The sequence below is a fragment of the Mobula birostris genome, chromosome 5, assembly GCF_030028105.1.
Source record: "Mobula birostris isolate sMobBir1 chromosome 5, sMobBir1.hap1, whole genome shotgun sequence".
NCBI lineage: Eukaryota > Metazoa > Chordata > Chondrichthyes > Myliobatiformes > Myliobatidae > Mobula > Mobula birostris.
This window is the reverse complement of record NC_092374.1, coordinates 33736884-33758875: the sequence shown is the minus strand read 5'-3', so window position 1 is coordinate 33758875 and position 21992 is coordinate 33736884. Positions and strand designations below refer to the sequence as shown.

At 41.7% G+C, this 21992-nt stretch overlaps 1 protein-coding gene across 1 annotated transcript in view; it reads right to left on the bottom strand.

Moving 5' to 3' along the window:
- Positions 1-21992, bottom strand: part of dmgdh (dimethylglycine dehydrogenase) — a 124980-nt gene that overhangs the window by 14916 nt on the left and 88072 nt on the right. The window contains exons 10-12 of the mRNA XM_072257839.1: positions 20130-20295; positions 17933-18063; positions 16050-16267 (exon numbers count right to left, since the gene is read on the bottom strand). Coding sequence (XP_072113940.1) covers positions 16050-16267; positions 17933-18063; positions 20130-20295 — 515 coding nt within the window. The remainder of the gene's footprint in view (positions 1-16049; positions 16268-17932; positions 18064-20129; positions 20296-21992) is intronic.

Here is a 21992-nt window from a genome sequence, read left to right as displayed (position 1 = left end):
AAGACATCGAGCACACTGATGATGGTGTGTTAGACTGAGTTGTCGCAGGCTGGGTGGTGCAGTGGCCCCCACACTCCGGGCCGTCGACCCGATACATTGCCGCGAAGAACGCAGGGGTAGCTGGGAGGCATCGGCACTGATCTGGGCCGACAATTACGTGCTAGGTGGTGCCTAATTAATTAGCATGTTTATTTCGGCTTTTTTCTTAAAGATGTGCTGTGTGCGTCCTGGCTACCATTGCATTTTCCGCAAATCGGTATCTGTCCGTGGCCTGGGGGTTGGAGTGGTGGGACACTGGGGTGTCATCTCATCGTTGATCAGGGCAGGCAGCTCATCTTCTCCTATGACTGTCTGCCTCGATGTCGAAGGTCGAGGTTCGTCATCTGCTGCGGCTGATGTGGAAGGCTTGCTTTTCTGCTGAGCCTCGCGCATTTTTCTATCACACAGTTCTTTAACATGGACTCAAATTGTAAAATCTGCCCCCAGTCATCCACAGAAATGATAGAACCCAATTCCTGTTCCCAATCTACCCTAATCTTATCAAATGGAGCTTTCCTAAGTTTCATAATTAGTCAATACTTCCTCTATCTGTGCTAAACATTCCCTAATTCAATTTAAAGTTGTTCATAGAGCACATATGTCCAAAGATAAATTAGCTCGTTTTTATTCTCATATTAATCCTTTTTGTGATAGATGTCCGGGGCAGACAGCCTCTTTAACTCATATGTTTTGGTCTTGTCCTACTCTGGAAACTTTTTGGAGAGACATTTTTAATATTATCTCAAAGGTATTGAATATAGATATCTCTCCTCACCCTATTACTGCTATCTTTGGATTACTTAAAATTTCCAGTAATCTTTCTCCTTCAGCCCGTAGAATGATTGCATTTCTTACTTTAATGGCGAAAAGATGTATCTTACAACATTGGAAAGAGCTTAATGCTCCAACTACCTTTTTTTGGTTTTCTCAGATGATATTATGCTTGAATTTGGAGAAAATTAGAAGCAATCTCTATGATTCCTCACTTAAATTTGAACAGACCTGGAGATCTTTTATTCAATATTTTCATTTAATGTAATTTTTTTTCCTTCTCTTTTTTGTTCCATATTTATATACCCTTCTTGTTTTTTTTACTGTTTTTAATGGAGGTCGGGTTTGAGGACGTGATTTTAAGTTCTTTAACTCTACTTGGTTCCAAGTTAGCCCATTGCTTTGCTTTGCTTTCAGTTTAGTTGCACGGTGGGTTTTTTTGGGGGGGGGGTTTGTTTTTTTTTCCTTTTCTCTATTGATATATATAAATTAGTATACTATTATGTTACCTTATTATGTTATGTTTAAATTACACTGTTTGTATCATTTTTTTATCTGTATTGATATCTCCTGTAATTTTATTATATTCTAACAGTGTATTAGTGCCTATATGGCTTACCTTTTTGTATACTTATTCAATAAAAAGATTTAAAAAGAAAGAAAGGACTCAAACCATCCTGCAAATATCTCCTAAACCGACGTGCCCTTTCAAAATTAAAGTGGTACTTTATCATTACTCATTCGGTTTCGATTGTTATCCTTTTTTCTTCCAATTGCATCAGCTCTTCATCTGTCAGTTCTTGGTCATGGGATGCCAAAACCTCTTCAACATCATATTCGTCAGCTTCCACAAGCCAAACTCACGTTGTCCTTACTTCGTTCACCACGATCGAAACGCTTAATTATGTCTAGTTTTACCGTAAGTATAACACCTTTACGAGTTCTTTCAGGCTCCAGGGGAGAGCGTCTGCTCGGGGCGCGCTCTGCCTTTTATTGCGCGCTGAATTTTTATTGCGCGCTGAATTTTTATTGCGCGCTGAATTTTTATCGCGCGCTGAATTTTTATCCTAACAGTGAAAACACCTACTGAAAGCGAAGACAGGGTACTAATGTAGGTCTTTTGTAACAGTGAGGTTTCGTAAAGCGAACGTTCGAAAAGGTATAGATCCCTGTGGTACACCACTGATTACAGACCTCCAGTTAGAATAAATCCTTTTGACCACTACACTGTCTTCTACGGGCAAGCCAGTTCTGAATTGAAACAGCCAATTAACCATGGATCCTATGCATCTTAATCTCCTGTGTGAGATTCTTCTGAGAGACCTTGCCAAATGCCTTACCAAAATCCATATAAATAACAACCACAGCTCTGTCTTCATCAATCACCCTCTAGTGGTCCTACCCTCTTTCTAGTTATTCTCTTGCTTCTGATGTATGTATAGAATGCTTTGGGATCCTACTTGCCAAGGATTTGTCATGGCCTCTCCTGGCTTTCCCAATTCCCTTCTCGAGTTCTTTTCTGGCTTCCTTATAATCCTCAAGGGCTCTGTTAGATTCTAGCTTCCTAAGCTTTACATTATTTTCCTTTTGCTTCTTGACTCAATTGATTACCTCTCTCATCATCCAAGGTTCACTTGCCTTGCCATTCTTGTCTCTTCTTCTTCTTTCTTGAGCATACCTGTCCTGTAAACTATGCAGTTGGTCTTTAAACACCCTCTACATGATAGATATGGACTTGCCCAAAAACAGCTTTTCTCAATTAACTGTCCATAGTTCAGGGGTTCCCAAACAGGGGTCCACAGATCCCTCAGTTAATGGTCCTGTCATAAGGCGGTGTCTGGGAACGGACGCAAGTGCAAGACACAGACACTGAAGTACTAGGGACAGGACTAGGATACAGGCTGAGGGCAAGGACATGGACATGAAAACCGGGAACCTGGAACAGGACTGGACAAGAGAGCTAGGAGCTCGGTCTTGGACTCCGAGCCAGAGACTGGACAAGGACCCAGTACCTGGGTCTTGCCTTTGGCTTGGACGCCAGAACTAGGCAAGGACGAAGCTTGGCAGGCAGGCAGGACGAGGCTGGAGTCTTCAGGCTTGAGGCTAGAGGTGAGGCTTGGCAGGAGGCAGGAGGCTGGAGTCTTCAGGCTTGAGGATAGAGGCGAGGCTTGGCAGGAGGGAGGAGGCTGGAGTCTTCAGACTTGAGGCTAGAGGCGAGGCTTGGCAGGAGGCAGGAGGCTGGAGCCTTCAGGCTTAAGGCTAGAGGCGAAGCTTGGCAGGAGGCAGGAGGCTAGAGGCTAGAGACTTGAGGCAAGGCGGAAGGAGGCAGGAGGCTGGAGTTCAGGCTTGAGGCTATGGGCTAGAGACTTGAGGTGAGGCTTGGCAGGAGGCCGGAGGCTGGAGTCTTCAGGCTTGGGGCTATAGGCTGGAGACTTGAGGTGAGGCTTGGCAGGAGGTAGGAGGATGGAGACTTGAGGCGAGGCTTGGCAGGAGGCAGGAGGCTAGAGACTTGAGGCGAGGCTTGGCAGGAAGCAGGAGGCTGGAGACGAGGTGAGGCTTGGCAGGAGGCAGGAGGCTGAAGACTTGAGGCGAGGCTTGGCAGGAGGCAGGAGGCTAGAGGCTAGAGACTTGAGGCGAGGCTTGGCAGGAGGCTGGAGACTTGAGGCGAGGCTTGGCAGGAGGCAGGAGACTTGAGGCAAGGCTTGGCAGAAGCAGGAGGCTGGAGACTTGAGGCGAGGCTTGGCAGGAGGCAGGAGGCTAGAGGCTAGAGACTTGAGGCGAGGCTTGGCAGGAGGCAGGAGGCAGGAGACTTGAGGCAAGGCTTGGCAGAAGCAGGAGGCTGGAGACTTGAGGCGAGGCTTGGCAGGAGACAGGATGCTGGAGACTTGAGGCGAGGCTTGGCAGGAGGCAGAAGGCTGGAGACGAGGCGAGGCTTGGCAGGAGGCAGGAGGCTGGAGTTCAGGCTTGAGGCTATGGGCTAGAGACTTGAGGTGAGGCTTGGCAGGAGGCCAGAGGCTGGAGTCTTCAGGCTTGGGGCTATAGGCTGGAGACTTGAGGCGAGGCTTGGCAGGAGGCAGGAGGCTGGAGACTTGAGGCGAGGCTTGGCAGGAGACAGGAGGCTGGAGATTTGAGGTGAGGCTTGGCAGGAGGCAGGAGGCTGGAGACTTGAGGCGAGGCTTGGCAGGAGGCAGAAGGCTGGAGACGAGGCGAGGCTTGGCAGGAGGCAGGAGGCTGGAGTTCAGGCTTGAGGCTATGGGCTAGAGACTTGAGGTGAGGCTTGGCAGGAGGCCAGAGGCTGGAGTCTTCAGGCTTGGGGCTATAGGCTGGAGACTTGAGGCGAGGCTTGGCAGGAGGCAGGAGGCTGGAGACTTGAGGCGAGGCTTGGCAGGAGGCAGGAGGCTGGAGATTTGAGGTGAGGCTTGGCAGGAGGCAGGAGGCTGGAGACTTGAGGCGAGGCTTGGCAGGAGGCAGGAGGCTAGAGACTTGAGGCGAGGCTTGGCAGGAGGCAGGAGGCTGGAGACTTGAGGTGAGGCTTGGCAGGAGGCAGGAGGCTAGAGACGAGGCGAGGCTTGGCAGGAGGCAGAAGGCAGGAGGCTAGAGACAAGGTGAGGCTTGGCAGGAGGCAGGAGGCTTGAGACTTGAGGCGAGGCTTGGCAGGAGGCAGGAGGCTGGAGACGAGGTGAGGCTTGGCAGGAGGCAGGAGGCTGAAGACTTGAGGCGAGGCTTGGCAGAAGCAGGAGGCTGGAGACTTGAGGCGAGGCTTGGCAGGAGGCAGGAGGCTAGAGACTTGAGGCGAGGCTTGGCAGGAGGTAGGAGGCTGGAGACTTGAGGCGAGGCTTGGCAGGAGGCAGGAGGCTAGAGGTTAGAGACTTGAGGCGAGGCTTGGCAGGAGGCAGGAGGCTGGAGACTTGAGGCGAGGCTTGGCAGGAGGCAGGAGGCCGGAGACTTGAGGCGAGGCTTGGCAGGAGGCAGGAGGCTAGAGGCTAGAGACTTGAGGCGAGGCTTGGCAGAAGGCAGGAGGCTGGAGACTTGAGGCGAGGCTTGGCAGGAGGCAGGAGGCTGGAGATTTGAGGCGAGGCTTGGCAGAGGCAGGAGGCTGGAGACTTGAGGTGAGGCTTGGCAGGAGGCAGGAGGCTGGAGACGAGGCGAGGCTTGGCAGGAGGCAGGAGGCTGGAGATGAGGCGAGGCTTGGCAGGAGGCAGGAGGCTGGAGACTTGAGGCGAGGCTAGGCAGGAGGCTGCAGTCTCCAGGCTTGAGGCTAGGCAGGAGGCTGCAGTCTCCAGGCTTGAGGCTAGGCAGGCTCCTCCTGGGCAGGGCGCGGATCACCACCCGATGGAGGCAAGGGACAGGAAGGGACAGAATCAACCACAGGTAATGGCGAGACAGCCTGGCTTACCCGACGGAGGCAAGGGACAGGAAGGGACAGAACCAACCACAGGTAACAGCAAGACGGCCTGGCTTACCCGATGGAGGCAAGGGACAGGAAGGGACAGAACCAACCGCAGGTAACGGCAAGACAGCCTGGCTTACCCGACGGAGGCAAGGGACAGGAAGGGACAGAACCAACCGCAGGTAACGGCAAGACGGCCTGGCTTACCTGGGCAGAGGCAAGGGACAGGAAGGGAGGTAGGTACAGGGAGGCTCCAGGACAAGACTGCAGGTGAGACGAGGCGAGAGTTACCAGCAAGACAAGGCAAGGCTTCAGGCAATGCAAGGTGAGACGAGAACTTCAGGCGAGGTGAGAATTACCGGCAAGACAAAGCAGGGCTTCTGGCGAGGAAGCAGAAGGCAGAGGAAGGGATACAAGGAATAAGGACAAGAACAATCCAGCACCCACGCCCTGGTCTCTGAAGGTACTTATGCAGCCAGCCCCAACGAGCATCAGCTGCCTCAATTAGAACTCAAGAACAGAAACAGGGTAGACAGGAAAACCTGGAGCAAGGGTTGATGGACCGGACCGTGAATCGGAATACGGACTTCACGGACCGGACCATGACAGGTCCATGGGAACCCCTGCCCTAGTTCCTGCCTAATACTCTTGTAATTTGCTCTTCTCCAATATAGTACTCTCCCGCAAGGTCCATACCTATCTATAGCCATTTTAAAACTTAAGGAGTTGAGGTCACTTTTCCCAAACTGTTCTACCACTGAAAAATCGGTCACCTGACCACGCTCATTACCCAACACCAGGGGCAGTACAGCCCACCCTCTTGTTGGACTATCTACATATTGCTTTAAGAAAACTTCCTGGGTGCACCTAACAAATTCTGCCCCATCTAAACCTCTTTCACTTGGAAGGTCCCAGTTTACATTAGGGAAGTTGAACCCTATTTTTTGCACCCTTCGTTAATCTGCCTGCATATCTGTTCCTCAATGTCCTGGTGGCTATTGCGGGGTCTGTAGTACAATCCCATCAGAGTGATTGCACCCTTCCTATTTTTGAGTTCTATCCATATAGACTCAGTGGATGAGCCTTCCATTATCTTCCCTCTGAGTGCAGCTCTAATATTTTACATCATTCTCTATCTTTTCTAAAACAGCAAAACCCTGGAACGTTAAATACCCATTCCTGTCACTCCCTCAACCAAGTCTCTGTAATAGGCATAACATCATAGTTCTATGTACTGTTCCATGCTTGAAGTTCATTACCTTTACCCCTCCTAGCAATAAAATGCACATGCTTCAAGTTATTTCTTACTTGCTACTGCCTGTTTTTACTGGCACTGACATCTACCTTCCTCCCCATCCCTCTGGTTCCCAACCCCTGCAAAACTAGATAAAACCCTCCCAAGTAGCATTAGCAAATCTCCTGGCCAGCATATTGGTTCCCCTTCAGTTATGTAATTATCAGAGAAACCATTAGGCACCCTGCAATCCCACATCTCATAGGAGGAGTCATTCCGCTGCGCTAACCTACCATCTTGACTACACTTGTTATACCTTTGGCTCTAAATTCTTATGATTAAGTTCTACAGTCAGATAAATTATTCCAAAAGACTCAGCACCCTTAGTCTCTTGCCTGTTCTCACCGAAGCTTGTTGAGGCAAAGCCTCCCACTCTAACCCTGGCCCATTCACACAATGGCCGCTCTGCTTATTCCTCGCTTCTTTTTATTGGACCTTGCTAAGTTACTAATAACCCCAGCAACCTCCCACTCCACAGACAAGTCGTGACAAGCCCTGCTCACTCTTTAAAGCTCTCGCGTAATGTCTTCAAGGAACTGTCTCCAACTCAATTTGTGATCTCCCATTCTGCAGATTTACTTTTCTATTCCATCTGTCCAATCATGAGGAGGATCAACCTCAGAATAATACTCTAGTTGTGAGCTAACAGCGCAGGTACAGTTCAATAAATGAAGTAAATGACTCATTATGACTCCTGCAAACTGTGCAGAAGACAACATTTTTAATGCTTCTCCTTTAGACATGGAGAATATAAACACGAAATATCAGCAAGAAAAGACCTTTTGGTCTTTTCAGGGTGATCTTCTCTTTCATCTCCTCTTCTCTGCATTTTATTTAGACCTCTTAATACTCTTAACACCCAATAATCTTTGAATCTCAGACTAGAATATACTCAGTGATTGAGCATAGATAGATGACTATACCTCATTAGGAGTTGAGGAGATTTGGCATGTCATTAAAGACTCTAGCAAATTTTTACAGATGTACCTTGAGAGCATTTGATTGGTTGTGTCACAGTATTGGAAAAGGGTTGTAGATTCAGCTAGCTCCATCATGGGCACTAGCCTCCCCACCACTGGGGGCATCTTCAAAAGCCGATGCCTCAAGAAGGTAGCACCCATCATGTACGACCCTCACTATCTGAGACATGCACTCTTTTTGTCACTCTCATCAGGGGAGAAGTACAGGAAGTTGAAAATATACACTCAATGTTTTAAGAACAGCACTTCCCCTCCGCCATCAGATTTATATAAGAAATAGGAGAAGGAGTAGGCCACCTGGACCATCAAGCCTGCTCCGCCATTCAATAAGATCATGGCTGATCTGACCATGGACTCATCTCCACCTACCTGTCTTTTCCCAATAACCCTTAATTTCCCTACTATGCAAAAATCTATCTAATCTTGTCTTAAATATATTTACTGAGGCAGCCTTTGCTGCTTCATTGGGCGGAGAATTCCACAGATTCACCACCCTCTGGGAAAAGCAGTTCCTCCTTATTTCCGTCCTAAATTTACTCTTCCGAACCTTGAGGCTATTTCTGAACAGCACATGAATCCACGAATGCTACCTCACTAGTTTGCTCTCTTCTTGCACAATTTATTTATTTTTATACTGTACTGTATTTTTTTTCTATTTTTTAGTCATTTTTATGTATTGCACTGCATTGCTGCCACAACGCAACACATTTTTCAACAGTTTGTCAGTGGTAATAAACTGATTTGCTGGGAGAGATGATCCACAACATTTTGAGTGAACAAAATTCTCTACATTGCATTCACAAAAGACAATTTTATTTTGAGGTGACAACTTCTGGTTCTATACTCCCCAGTCAGAAAAAAATATCCTCACCAACAAACTTGTTAAGCTCCATAAAAATCCTGTGTTTCAATGTGATTTCTTCTCACTCCCGTGCACGTGAGGCCAGCTTTTAGTAAGTGCAGATACTCATTTGTTCTGGATAGTGCAATGTGCTACACCTTTTAATCCTTCCATAAATTGTGGTTATTTAAAGAATTAATTGCTGGAGAAATCCTCCAGTTGCACTCACAAAGGATATAGTTCTAAAATGTAAAGTAACAACCTAAATCAGAGTGGCTGCCCTCTTTCCTCAGAGCATCGAGAAAAATGTGAGGCCAACATGTGGTAACCTCTGGCTCCGAATCCCCACTGAGGTAATTGAGCTGCATGACTTTCTCTGAAATGACCAAGGTGGGACATTTAGCTTCTAGTTACACCTGCCAGACTCCAGGGAGGACTGAGGCCTTTGGATAGCAACAGCTGCAGCCATCAACATCAAACTACCCTGTGACTGCAGTCTGCCAGGTCATATATCCCTCTCCAATGATACATGACTCACTGCCAGCGGCACAGCAATGCTCTTCATTTTGGGGGTGATTTCAAATACCATCGCACTGCGGAGAAACAGCTAGGAATCCGTCTGGAAAAGAATCGTAGAGAGCTGCAGACACTGGAGAAAGGGGGTGAGCAATGGAAAATGTCAAGGATCTTGAATGCAGGTTGGGAAGAGCATGTGCTGATGGAAAATGGCGGTCAGGACACTGAAACTTGGATGATGGGAGAAAAGTATGACTGTAGACTGGGAATCCCGTAACAGAAAGAGTTGGACTGGAGTAAATGGCATAGGCACAAAATGGAACGGACTGATAGATGGAGGCTTAGACAGAATGGGACCGAACAGGAACACTAACAATAGGTTCACTCTTTTCTCTAGTGGTAGCACCAACAGCAACACTAAAAACAGTCACCAGTAAAGGGGGTGAGAAAAACTTAGGGATCCTCTGTTGGTAGCCAGTGAAGCCAGTGGGTGAACGTGGAACAAGACAGAGATTGAACACTGGAGAAGCAAATGGGGATGTCAGATTTAAGATCTGTGCCTAAGGGCTTACTGTGCCAGAGGTGATTCCTCATTACAATATGGTTAAGAAACCACTCTATGCAAAAATTCACATCATTATATTTAGTTCTCAGGCCTCCCTTCTTAGTGTGGGGCTAAGAGAAAGAAACAGCATTGCTGTCCATGCTAACTCCCAGCCATCACTCTCTGTGACCCCCAACTCTTCCATGTCAATGAAGTCCAGGCCATTGAAACTTTAGTGTGCGTCACTGGACTTTGTTTATAGGATAAGTGGTTGACCAAGGCCATGGATTCATCAAACCAAGTTTGCTTATGCTGGAACATTTGGGTAGTTGACATTGGGTAGCTGAGTCAGAATAAATTATAACAACACGTGCTCATAGGAAAAAAGCTGCATTTTTGCAAGAAACAATGACCAGATAATTTGTGTGTATGTGAGTGTCAATGTTTGGGCTGGAGGTACTGATGGGGTATATGATGCATTAATCACACAGCTTCTCAGTAAAGTTAGCTGTAGAAATACTCGACTGTGAATACAGGTTGGGTTGAAGAGTGCAAAGCAATATGAGTTTAATGACTCCAAGATTTATCGCAAAATGTTGAGGGTATAAATTGAAAAGACCCTGAAACCAAGTGTAGAAATGTGTCCTTGGCTGCTTGTGCCAAATATTCAGTCCAGTTGTAGCTGCATTTTGTCCTTCACTTTAGAAAGTTGGTTTCACTTACTTTTGAAGTTAGACTTTGGTAAAAACTCAAGGCTAATTGTTTTAAACTAGTAATTGAATCACAGAAAAATGATGTCATCAAAGATCATTGAGACCATTGCCACTGTGACAACTAAAACCTGCTGAACCTACTTTACCTTCAAGGCTAACAAATAATCGCTGCAGCTGCTTACCTCAAAATAAATACTATAAATGCCAGAGAACAATTTATATTGTGTGTTTGAAATGTTAAATCTGACCCATTTTATTTGGTTAAAAATGGTTACAAATAACCATCTAAATTATGTATTTACAATTACTTTACAATGTACATACTGTGTATCCCATTTCACAGGCAAGATCCTTTTGGTCAGGTTTTCAATCAAGTGTTATAAGGTAAAAAGGTAAATTTAAAATGGAAATGCTAAAATATGTAACACAAATGGAAGTTTGTAAGGTGTTAGTCTGGAATATGAGAATGTTTCGAGAAAGTACAAGGGAATCAGTCCACAACCACGTTTTGAGAACTTAGTGTGAGAACCAGTCTACAGCCTTGAGGGTAGATAATGGTGAAAAACTTATTTGTCTGAAAAAGTACTGGGGTAAAATGTTAGATTTTTGAGGTATCTTGGAGCATCTAAAAAGAGGTGACTCCTTTGTGCAAGGGGGAACCTTCTTTTAGACTGGGTTTGCAACTAGTGCTATGATTTTTTAGATAGAGACAAGAGCATTGAGAAGGTGGGGGGGAGATGGAGAGAGAGAGAGAGAGAGAGAGAGAGAGAGACTGGAAAAGCCGTTGGGCATCTGTTGTTCCCTCCAGTTATATATTGTGTGGAGTGGTTTTGTGATTTGTTGCTAAGTATTATTTTGACTCTCTTACTGTTTCATTAATCATTTTACCTTCTTTCTATATTTCATTCTTTATATATCTCTCTGATAAAGTAATTAATTATAACCTTTAACAAGTATATTGTGCCTTTTGTTTAAGGATACATCTTACTGCTGAATCAAAAAGAACAAGGGATTAATTTTAAAATATTTTTGTTGCAAGTGTCATTGAGATTTAATTCACCTACCACATAGTAAAGTGACAAGTCCTTGCATTTATTTCATTTAAAATAAAATGTAATTTTCTCAAGAATGTGCCAAAATTCATCTTAAAATAAAATCACAATAATTCAAAGGAATCTTAAAATAATGACAGGAGATTTAAATAGCTAAAGATAAAATTGAGAATGGTTTATGATGGGAAGTGTTTGTGTGAACTCATTCCATCTTGCTTACAAAACTTTAATCATTAAATAACAGAATACATATTTAAGACAAATAAATTAAACAACTAAAGTAAATGGCCATTAAATTAGCTATACTAGCAGGTAATTAATATGCTCTCCTCATAAAAAAACTTTTAGGATATTGTTGTGAAAAATTAAACAGATAAGAAAAGTTATTCAATACTAATATGTCATTATAAAATTAAAAAAATTTTCTGCAACATAAGTATAAGAGATTCTGCAGTTGCTGGAAATCCAGAGTAACAAACAGAAAATGCTGAAGGAATGCAGCATGATGAAGGGGCTTGGCCTGAAGCATTAACTTTTTATTCCTATCCATAGAGCTGCCTGACCTGCTGAGTTCCTCCAACACTTTGTGTGTGTTACTAAAGGTTTCTGCAGGAACTTTTACTATAATCTGCAGCCTGGCTCCACATTTCTCAAATCTGTTCAATGATTTCAATGCAGAAAGCTTTTGGTATAATCTGATTACAAGACACTTTCCTAGAATGTTTGCACTTACTAAGATAGCACTATTGCAATGATATGATAATTGGAAATATGCGATTGTTTCTTCTGCTTCTTTAACGACAAACAGAACCAGATGAGTTGCCAGTCTCCTAGAATAAACTTACTATTATTTATTTGAGCAAGCTGCCAGAAATAGCTTTCATTTACGATCAAGGTTAATAAAGTATGAACTGTAGTGCAGGAACATTTGCTTAAATTTAAAACAGCCGAGTGCCTAGAGATTCAATGGCACCTTGTACTCTGCCTTTGAAACTCATTTTATTGCAATCACAGAATGGTTATAGCTCAGGAGGAGCCCATGCTGGCTCATCTCATTCCATTCACCCACTTTCCCAGCTCCTGATAAAGTAATTCATGTCCAGCTCCTTTCCCAAATGCTACAACTGAATCTGCATCCACTACTACCCTTGGCATTCATTCCATATCTTAACCATTCACAGCATAAAGCCTTTCCTTGTCTCAATCCCTCTTTTCATTCTTCACCCCATATCGTGTCTGTTTATGCCCTTCATGATGCATCAAAGTTCGAAGTAAATTTTATTATCAAGGTATATATATGTCACCATATACAACCCTGAGGTTCATTTTCCTGTGGGATCAGACGGCACTTAAAATACTGTGAGCAGTTCTGGGCACCTTATCTAAGTGAAAATGTGCTGTCATTGGAGAGGGTCCAGAAGAGGTTCACGAGAGTGAAAGTGTTAACGTATGAGAAATGTATAAGGATAGCTCTGGGCCTTTACTCAGTGAAATTTAGAAGAATGAGGGCAGATCTTATTGAAACCTATCAAATATTGAAAAACCTAGGTAGAGTAGATGGGGAGGGGATGTTTCCTAAGAGTGGTGAGTCTACAACCAGAGAGCACAGCCTCAGAATAGAGGGATGTCTATTTAGAACAGAGATGAGTAGGAATTTCTTTAACCAGAGTGGTGAATCTGTGGAATTCATTGCCACAGACGGCTGTGGATACCAAGACATATTTAAGGTGAATGTTGATAGATTCTTAATTAGTGAAAGGTTACCGGGAGAAGGGAGAAGAATGTGTTTGAGAGGGATAATAAATTAGCCATGATGAACTGGCACAGCAGACTTGATGGGCTGAATGGCCTAATTCTGCTGCTATGATGGTCTTATGATCTAAATACATTTTGCAGGTCTTTTCTGAAACACCTTTCTTCCCCAAGGAGAGAAACCTCTATTATATCCAACCTACCCGCATAAATAAAATCCCTAAATGGAAATGAAAATAAACAGATTCTGTTTCTACTTACATAGACTTGCTGAGCGTTTCCAGCATTTTCTATTTTTAATCAAACTCCTTTTAATCCCTGAAATAATTTTTGTAAATCCTCCTGACCCTATTCTTGAACCCCTTCTAGAATTACACATCTAGTTCATATTACATCTTCACTGTCTTCTATCCAAGCATCATATTTCACCTGCCAGCTATCAGCTCATTTCACCAGGCTGCTGATGTCCGTTTGAAGTCTATCACTGTCCTCTTTACATTCTTCATGGTAGAACATAAAGCAGTGCAAGACCGTAACATCCTTCAGCCCACGATGTTGTGCCTAACTAATTGAACTAGTAATTAGTGCCCTATTGAAAATAATCCCTCCTGCCTCTACAATATCCATATCCCACTATTCTCTGTTTCCACATTTTTGTGTTATCTAAAAATTTGGAAATTCCTTGTTTATTAGCAAATATTACAAATAGTAGAGTCTTAATATGGACCCTAGGGGCACCCTATTCTACATTTCCTGTTCCCTGCCAAGTTTCTACCAATGCTGCTATGGCCTCTTTCATTCCATTTTAAATGTTAACACGTGGATTATGATGCGTTTTATCAAATGACTTTGAGAAGTCCACATACACCAAGCATATTTCATTCAAGGTTAATAAAGTGTAAACTGTAGTGCATATTTCATTTCTGTTAGTTCCTCACAAATATCAGCAAATTAGAATGTTTTGCCATTAACAATCCTGGCTTTCTCTATAAATTACCCAAGTGACCACTAATTCTGTTGCTTATTATTTTTTCTAGCAATTGTTACTCATGAATAGATTTCCTTTTTAATTTCTGTTTTGTCACATCTCTCCTCTTCTAATCCTTCTCTATGTTCTAAAGAATATTTTTGGAATTCTCTTTACACTTGGCACTTATCTTTTCTTATGTCCTTTTCATTTTTTCTGTCCCTTTCAGTTTTTTTCTTCACTTTCCTCTGAAATCTACTTACTTCTCACTGAAGGAGGAGCATTTGTCAGCTCTTGGACTGTATTCATTAGAGTATAGAAGAATGAGAGGGGATCTCATAGAAACATTTCGAATGTTGAAAGGGTTGGACAGAGTAGATGTGGAAAGTTTGCTTCCCTTGGTGGGTGAGTCCAGGACAAGAGGCCATAGTCTTAGAATTAGAGGGTACCCCGTTAAAACAGAGATGAGGAGAAATTTTTTTAGCCAGAAGGTCGTGGATTTGTGGAATTCGTTGCCACATACAGCTGTGGAGGCCCGAATATTGAGGGTGTTTAAGGAGGAGTTTGACAGGTATCTACTTAGTCAGGGTATCAAGGGATATGGGGAAAAAGCCGGAAATTGGAACTAGATGGGTGAATAGTTTAACTCATGGGGGAGCTGTGGAGCAGACTCGATGGGCCGAATGGCCTACTTCTGCTCCTGCTCCTTTGTCTTGTGATCTTGTAAAGTGATCAAGCTGACATCAGCTCATTTTTCTACTGTACTTTCCATATTTTTAGTCACCTAGGGAGCTCAGTCTTTAACCTCCCTACCCTTCTCCTTCTGGGAGCACAAATAAACTGTAGCCGAAACATCCCATTATTCAATTACAATCTTGTCTGCCAGGCTTTGATTCCAAATTGGCTGGGCCAGATTTATTACTATTACATTGGAAATGGCCCTTCTTTAAATATTCACCTTGGCACAGTCCACATCCTTTTCTGTAGCTATTCTAATCCTTGTGATATGTCGATCACTGTTTCCCACACTTAAACCTACTCCTCAAACATAGAATAGTACAGCACAGTAATATTTGGCAACGCTGCCCTCCTAATTAGGCCAGGAAGTAATAAATTGGATGAACTTCCAAGGCACAATAAAATGCATCAATGTGGCTAGTGTACTTTACCACAGCTGACCGGGGATGAATTTCTAGCATGGGAGTCTTCAGTGAGTAGAACGAGGGAAAGAAGGGAAGGGTGTATTGGATAAGTCAAGCCTTAGAGTTGTAATGGCATGGATGGAGAATGGCTGAAGAATTCAATAGAAAGAGAGTAGGTTGACCTATGGAAGTGAAAATAACTTTAAATAATGTCTCGGAGAAGTGGTCCACAGCTCATTTTTGGATCATATATGACACAAACATTTCAACAGCCTGCTTTATTTTCAGATCCAAGACAGAGGGATAGAGGCAATAGCTAGAAATGGAGTTTGTATCAGGGATTGAAGACAAATGTTTTGGTGTTCTGTGTATTTATTTAAATTAAATTAAATATTACCATATATGGTACTGCAAAATTACTGCAAATTTAAGGTGATATAGAACACAAAACAAAAAGCAAAACCTACCCAATTAGAATTGCTTCAAAACCAACCTACTTCCAAAAGTGAATTAAAAGATAATTAGCTTATTTACAAGAACACATTATAATCACAAAATACAAACTGTAATTGTGCAGCTGGGCACAGAATTGTGAATTGTCTTCTGACTTCATGGAACTCCTTTTTTTTCCTTAGACCAAATTTTAGTTTCATTGGTGAGAAACAGGACAAATACCAGGGATAATTTTACAAACTCTTGTGTATGATTTTGAGTCTGAGAATGAATTTCCCATGATTTTCATCTCATTAATTACACCAAATAAGAAAATTCACGGATACAGGGGGTTGAGAGGGATAATAAATTAGCCATGATGGAATGCCGGAGAAGACTCAACAGGCCAAACAGCCTAATTCTCCTCCCGTGTCTTATGGTCTTATGTATTAAAATTCCTAATAAAAATTTCTAATTGGTTCAGGTAAGTACATTTGTAAAGTTACTCACATTAGGACTTTTCTAGCCACGGCAATTTATTTAGTCACAAACTTTTTACATTTGAAAACATCTGAGGCAATGCTATGAGCCAAACCATTGGTAATTAGACACCAACCTGTATAGGAGATCCTCATTGCAGTGAGGGGAATGTCAGCCATTTTAAGAGGCTTACACTGCAAGAACTTAAATGCTGTTCCACTCAAGTCTACTTTTGTGAGTTTTTGGAGAACCTTCCGTGAAAATGGACCCGCAACACCCAACACCCCGATTTCATCAGTAACATTACGAATATCAACCTCATAGCCACCTTTAGTTGCTTCTTCTTCTATATATCTACAAACATGAAAATAATAGATGAAGTGAATGGCAAATCTCTACCTTACCTTTGAAAGAAGAAAAAAAAACAAGTAAATGTTTAAAATGCCTGCATGTGGTGGGGGCAGTGGACACCAATCTTTGGGCTTTTACCAATATGCCAGGCTTTGGTAAGTTTCATCATGAGTTTCTTTCCTCCTGCCCACAGTAGAGACCATTAAATACTCGAACAAAGTATTTTAAATTTCTTGCTTAACAAAGTAGTTTAAATTTCTTGCCTAGTGTGCTCATGTCCTTGAGGGACATTTTTTTTTCTTTTTGTTTTGTAATTTATTTTTTATTGAATTTCATCATCAAACAAACATTTCCAGATACTTCAGTATTTCAGATACTGTACATATATATCATATAATCATATTTGTCACAAATCTCCACATAATACTTATCTGAGGTATACATTTATAGAAAGGAGAGGAAAGAAAGAACAATCAAAAGAAGAAAACTATATACAGAGTAGGGAGTGATCTTTTTTTTACAACATATTCACTGACTTGTGAGAATAAAATCAGGCCTATGAGGTGTTATGTAGTTAAACCATTTTTTCCAGTATGAATAAAATTGTTCCAACTTATGATTAACAGATGCTGTTATCTTCTCCATCTTGTAAATGTCCATTGTAATTTCTATCCATACATTTAAAGTTGGGCTCTCCTGTGATAACCATTTCCTGGTAAGGGTCTTTTTACCAGCCACCAGCAGTACATTCATTAAATATTTATCTCTTTTCAACCATTCTTGAAGTATATACCCAAAGTATATGGTCTTACTCTCTAAGGGTATTTCACATTTAAAGATGGGACATCTTTTTTTCAATCCATACATTGTAAACATCCCTAATTGCTCTTGAGAACATAGTGAGACAACTTCTTTAATATGAATCTACGATCATCTAATTTAGAGAAAGGTCCTACGGTTCAGCAAAATTATTACCAAGGTACAACATTACCAATATTCATATATGCCACAAATCTAACAGTCTTATAAATTCCAACTGGGAGCAATTTTGACTTTCAGCAATAAAGTATTGGAGGCAAAACTGGATCAGCTCTCCAATCTACATATACTCTGATGTCTATTCCACTGATTTCTATGGATATTATGTTCTTTACAGTACTGCCAAGTTACTGTATAACTTCCCTACTCTAGGAGAGGGTGCCTTCTGTCTTTGCCCAGGGTGACCTATCGGTAACGAGAATCTTATCCTTAAGTGATTGGCTGTTCAGCGTGGCATGGTAAACCAATCTGTTTGAGCTCAATAATAAATGACAATCTGTGCAGTGATGCCCACATTCTGTCAATGAATAAGTAAAACAGACGCTCCTGTGGTCAAGTAAAAAGATAACTGCCTCATCCCAATCAGAAAACTATTCAACTAATCTGCTCTGCAAGACAGTAAATCTGCAGGCACACTGCTCTGTTTTCTTATTTGGAAAGAAATATTCAGACAAAAAAGCTGAAATGTGGAAGGTAATAAAGGTTTAAATCATTTTCTTTTTAATATACAATATAATCTATTGTTCTTTTTTCAAAAGAGGCAAATGGTTTTGCATCTGCTCCAATGAGCTCAACCAAACAAAATGGAGAAAACGAATGAAGTTATAATTTGTTTTAATCAGAGCTCACCTTAAGTCATGGAGCTCGGAGCCTGACCCTGTCACCAGCAGGAACTCCTCTTCTGATAAGTGGCTGATGGTCACTTCTGCATAAACCCGACCTTTTGGGGTAATCATATGACTGATATTTATATAACCCAGCTGAGAGAGAGGAGAGTGAATGAAAATGGGTGACTTCTGTCGACTTTATCATTACAATTGTCATTCTCTATCCTTTTCTAGCTATCCTGCTGTTGCCAATGGCTATGGGTCTCCTTTGGACTCCAGTTCTATCGTAAGATCTTACCAGGGACATAGGTCTAATTCACAAAGATCATTCTGCGAAGCATTGGACAGGGCACACTAGGTTTGTATTCACTAAAATTTAGAAGAATGTCACAGAGCTGGCGAATCTATGTCGCGCCAAGGTGGCACGCACATAAATTTTGTTGGCACACGTTCATTTAAACCCCACCTATAATAAAGTACATAATAATTATCTTTCCTGCCAAATGGAGTAGTGAACAATTGTTTACAACCCAGTAGCAGCGAGATGTTTTCATGGTAAACATCTCATGCTGGCTTGGTACCACGTAGACATTTGTGAGAACACATGATATTGAATGATGTGTTTCGAAATCATCGCAGATCTGATGTACACATCAGTATTTGGAGAGCAAACTGTTGGGCCAGTTATTGACCTTGCTCTGTTTATATTTTTCCTTCTGTCCTTCATTAATGAAGCAACCAAAGTCTCACTGAGACTAAAACATGTTTATTTTCGTTCTTGATCTATATGACTATGCATCAAAGCTTATAATTTCATGTTCACTTTTTATGTTAAATATAAGGTACAATAACAATACTATTTAGCATTGTTATTTTTCAATTGCTTTTTAAAACAATTAACATTAATAATTTTTGGACAGGTTTTCTAAAATGCTTCTTTTATTTCTGTAATATATTTTTAATTGTAAAACAATGAACACACATAAGTAATCAACAGGACTCATCATTCTTCCTTAAAAAGTCCATAATTATTGTTACAAAATTCATTAATCAATCATAGTCTCTGCTTTAATTTACCATGGCAAGAAAATCTTTTAGAAGATTATTGCCAATTTGGGCACATGCTCTCAAAGATGTTCATTACCCTGGTCTAGAAGAAGGGGTCACAATGCTAGATTAGATTTAAGACTGAGAAAGAGAGACTTCTTCTCTCAGTTAGTGCTGAATTAGTGGAAATGGTATCACAGAAAGCAAAGTAGCTGAATATTTTTAAGAAGTATATAAATAAGTTTCTAATTGAAAAATGCATAAAGGGGTAAAGGAAGAGAGTAGGATCATGAGAAGGAACTGTAATCACATTGATTGGTGAGTGGGCCTGAAGGGGCAAGTTGCCTACTTCGGCTCCTATTTTATATGCCTTCTGCATTTTTGGAGCTTATGAGCAAATATTCTCCAAACTAGAAAAGGATGAACACTTACAAGCTGGAGCCATAAAGTGATGCCATAAGGACAGAGCTGGACAACATGATAATTATGAAATTAACGACAATGTTGGAGACATTACCTGGACATCTTAGCTTTGGAATAATAATACTGCACTGGGATAAGAAAATAAGTGTTGCAGAATTGGACCTTGATGTGCATATAGGTGAATGCATAGGTAATGGAGGAGAAATTGTTTTAAGAGAAACCTGCAGTCATGTGATAAACAGGATGTATTCAAAAACACCACTGGTATTGAGGTTGTGGAGAGAGACAACATGTTTCACTAAACAGCTCATGGAGGAAAAATTATAGAGAATGAAAAAGGATGCTATGGTTACAAACCTTATCCTTATCACAGGTGGTCTCAGTGCCATAATGAAGCAGGTATTGAGCAGATTTGCAATGGCGGGCTTCATGATTCCAACAGATTGAGGATGTGATGATGGAGATATACTTGCAGGTAGATTTTTATTAGGGGGAAGGGGCGAAATCAAAAGCTATGAATTAAGAACCATGAGAAGACTCAAATTGGAAATCCTGTTTTTTTTAATTTGGGGGGATTTAGGGGTGAAATTAGCATCATGTTACCACATGAACCTGATAATTTTTCTTTATCATTAATGTCTTATAAAAATTATTTTTATTGGGAAATTATATCGAGACAGGTGTACCATTGTAAAATTGAATATATATATATAGTGTCAAATCCTATACTATTGCTAACATCTACTAACCTTTGGAATGACATTTGCAAACAAGCGGTCCAATAGCTTGGACGAGTCTTTTCCTTTCATAGAAAATTTGCCAAAAGGTGTAAGGTCAAATACGCCAACATTTTCCATGACCAGCTTACATTCTCGACGGACTGGTTCAAACCAGTTTGTTCGGCGAAAACTAGGTCTAGGAATGGATTAAACAAAGGCACATTAGAAAATGTTTGTAAGCCATATTTATATTGAACAACTATGGTATTCTCTTCAAAACATTTAACAAAAATAACTTCTAATTATATTGTGCCCTTCTTGAGCTTAGAACATCCTAAAACATTTTACAATCCTTTCCATGCTTTTGGAGTGCAGTCACTGGTTTAATGGAGGAAAAAGCACAGCCAGTTTACAGGAAACACTCACGAGCATTTTTAGAAGGGCAACACTGCCTCAATGCTGAAAGATTATACTAGATTTTTTGAAGTGGACTTGAACATAGACTTCTTTTAAGTAGTTGTCAAAAGTATGACAGTCCAAATGTTTTCCATTTACACTTTGTAACTTGATGCTTAAGAATCTTTAGGAAAAAGGTCACACTAAAAGAAAGACTTGCATTTCTAAACCATCTTTCACAACCTCTGAACATCGCAAAGAGCTTTACAGCCAATTAGTTACCTTTGAAGTGTACTCAGCATATTAATGGAGGAAATATGGGCCAAACTGAATATAGCAAAATCCTACACGAACATTGCTAGATAACCTGTCTTTAGTAGGTACAAACAATTAAGTTCCCTTCTCCTTCAGTGTTGTGCCTATGGATTTTATATAGCATGTCCAGCTGAGAGGGCAGACTCAGTGGCCACTTTGTTAGGTATACCTGTAGACTGGCTCGTTAATACATATATCAAATCAGCCAATCATACGGCAGCAACTCAATGCATAAAAGCATACAGACATGGTCAAGGGATTCAGTTGTTGTTCAAACCATATATCAGAATGGGGAAAAAATGTGATCTAAGTGACTTTGACAGGGACTGCCAGCTGCCAAGTGAAGTAGCAACTCTCATGTACCTGTTTCATTCTTGGTTTACTATGTTTTCCATTTACAAATCTAGGTCTCCTCTACACTAGAAAAAAAAACAAATGCAGGTTGTGTGACTGCTTTCAAGAACATTGGTGTGCCCTGTACAGGGGTGACTCAGAGCACTCTAATACCTGCAACTTTAAGTCTGGGTCCAACTCCCACACTGGAGTCTTGCATTGTTATAATAAGGTTCATATAGGTATCTATCTTTCACCCGGACATAGAACAGCATAGGAACAAGCTTTTGGCTCATAAAGTTATGCCAAACTAATTAAGGCAAGGACAGGTAATTCTTTCTGTGTATGGTCCATTTCCCTCCAATCTCTGCATAATCATGTGTCTACCTAGGAGCCTCTAAAGTGCCTCCATCACCACCCCTGGCAGTGCATGATGCAAATCTCTAGAATCAATAACAGATACTCCAATTTCACATAATCTCTTTCACAATCTGGCCATTTCTGCTGTCAGACATCACACCTCAATAAACATTCCAATTTGTCCTCAGTAATGAATTCCATGTGCTACCAGAACTGCACGAGGAAGAGGACATACACAACAAATGGCAGAAAGTAATGGAGACTGTAAACTCGGCCTGTCAAGAGGTACTAGGTGCCAAAAAGAACCAGCAGGAAGAATAGATCTCATCTGAAATGTTACACAAGGTAAGGAGAGAAGACAGAAGAAAGCAGTCATGAATAACAGCAGGACTAAAGTGGGAAAGGCCACAGCACAGGAGTGGCATGCTCATATGGTAGTGAAGAAGAACGTTAAAGCAGAGAAGCACGGTTATATACACAACTTGGCTG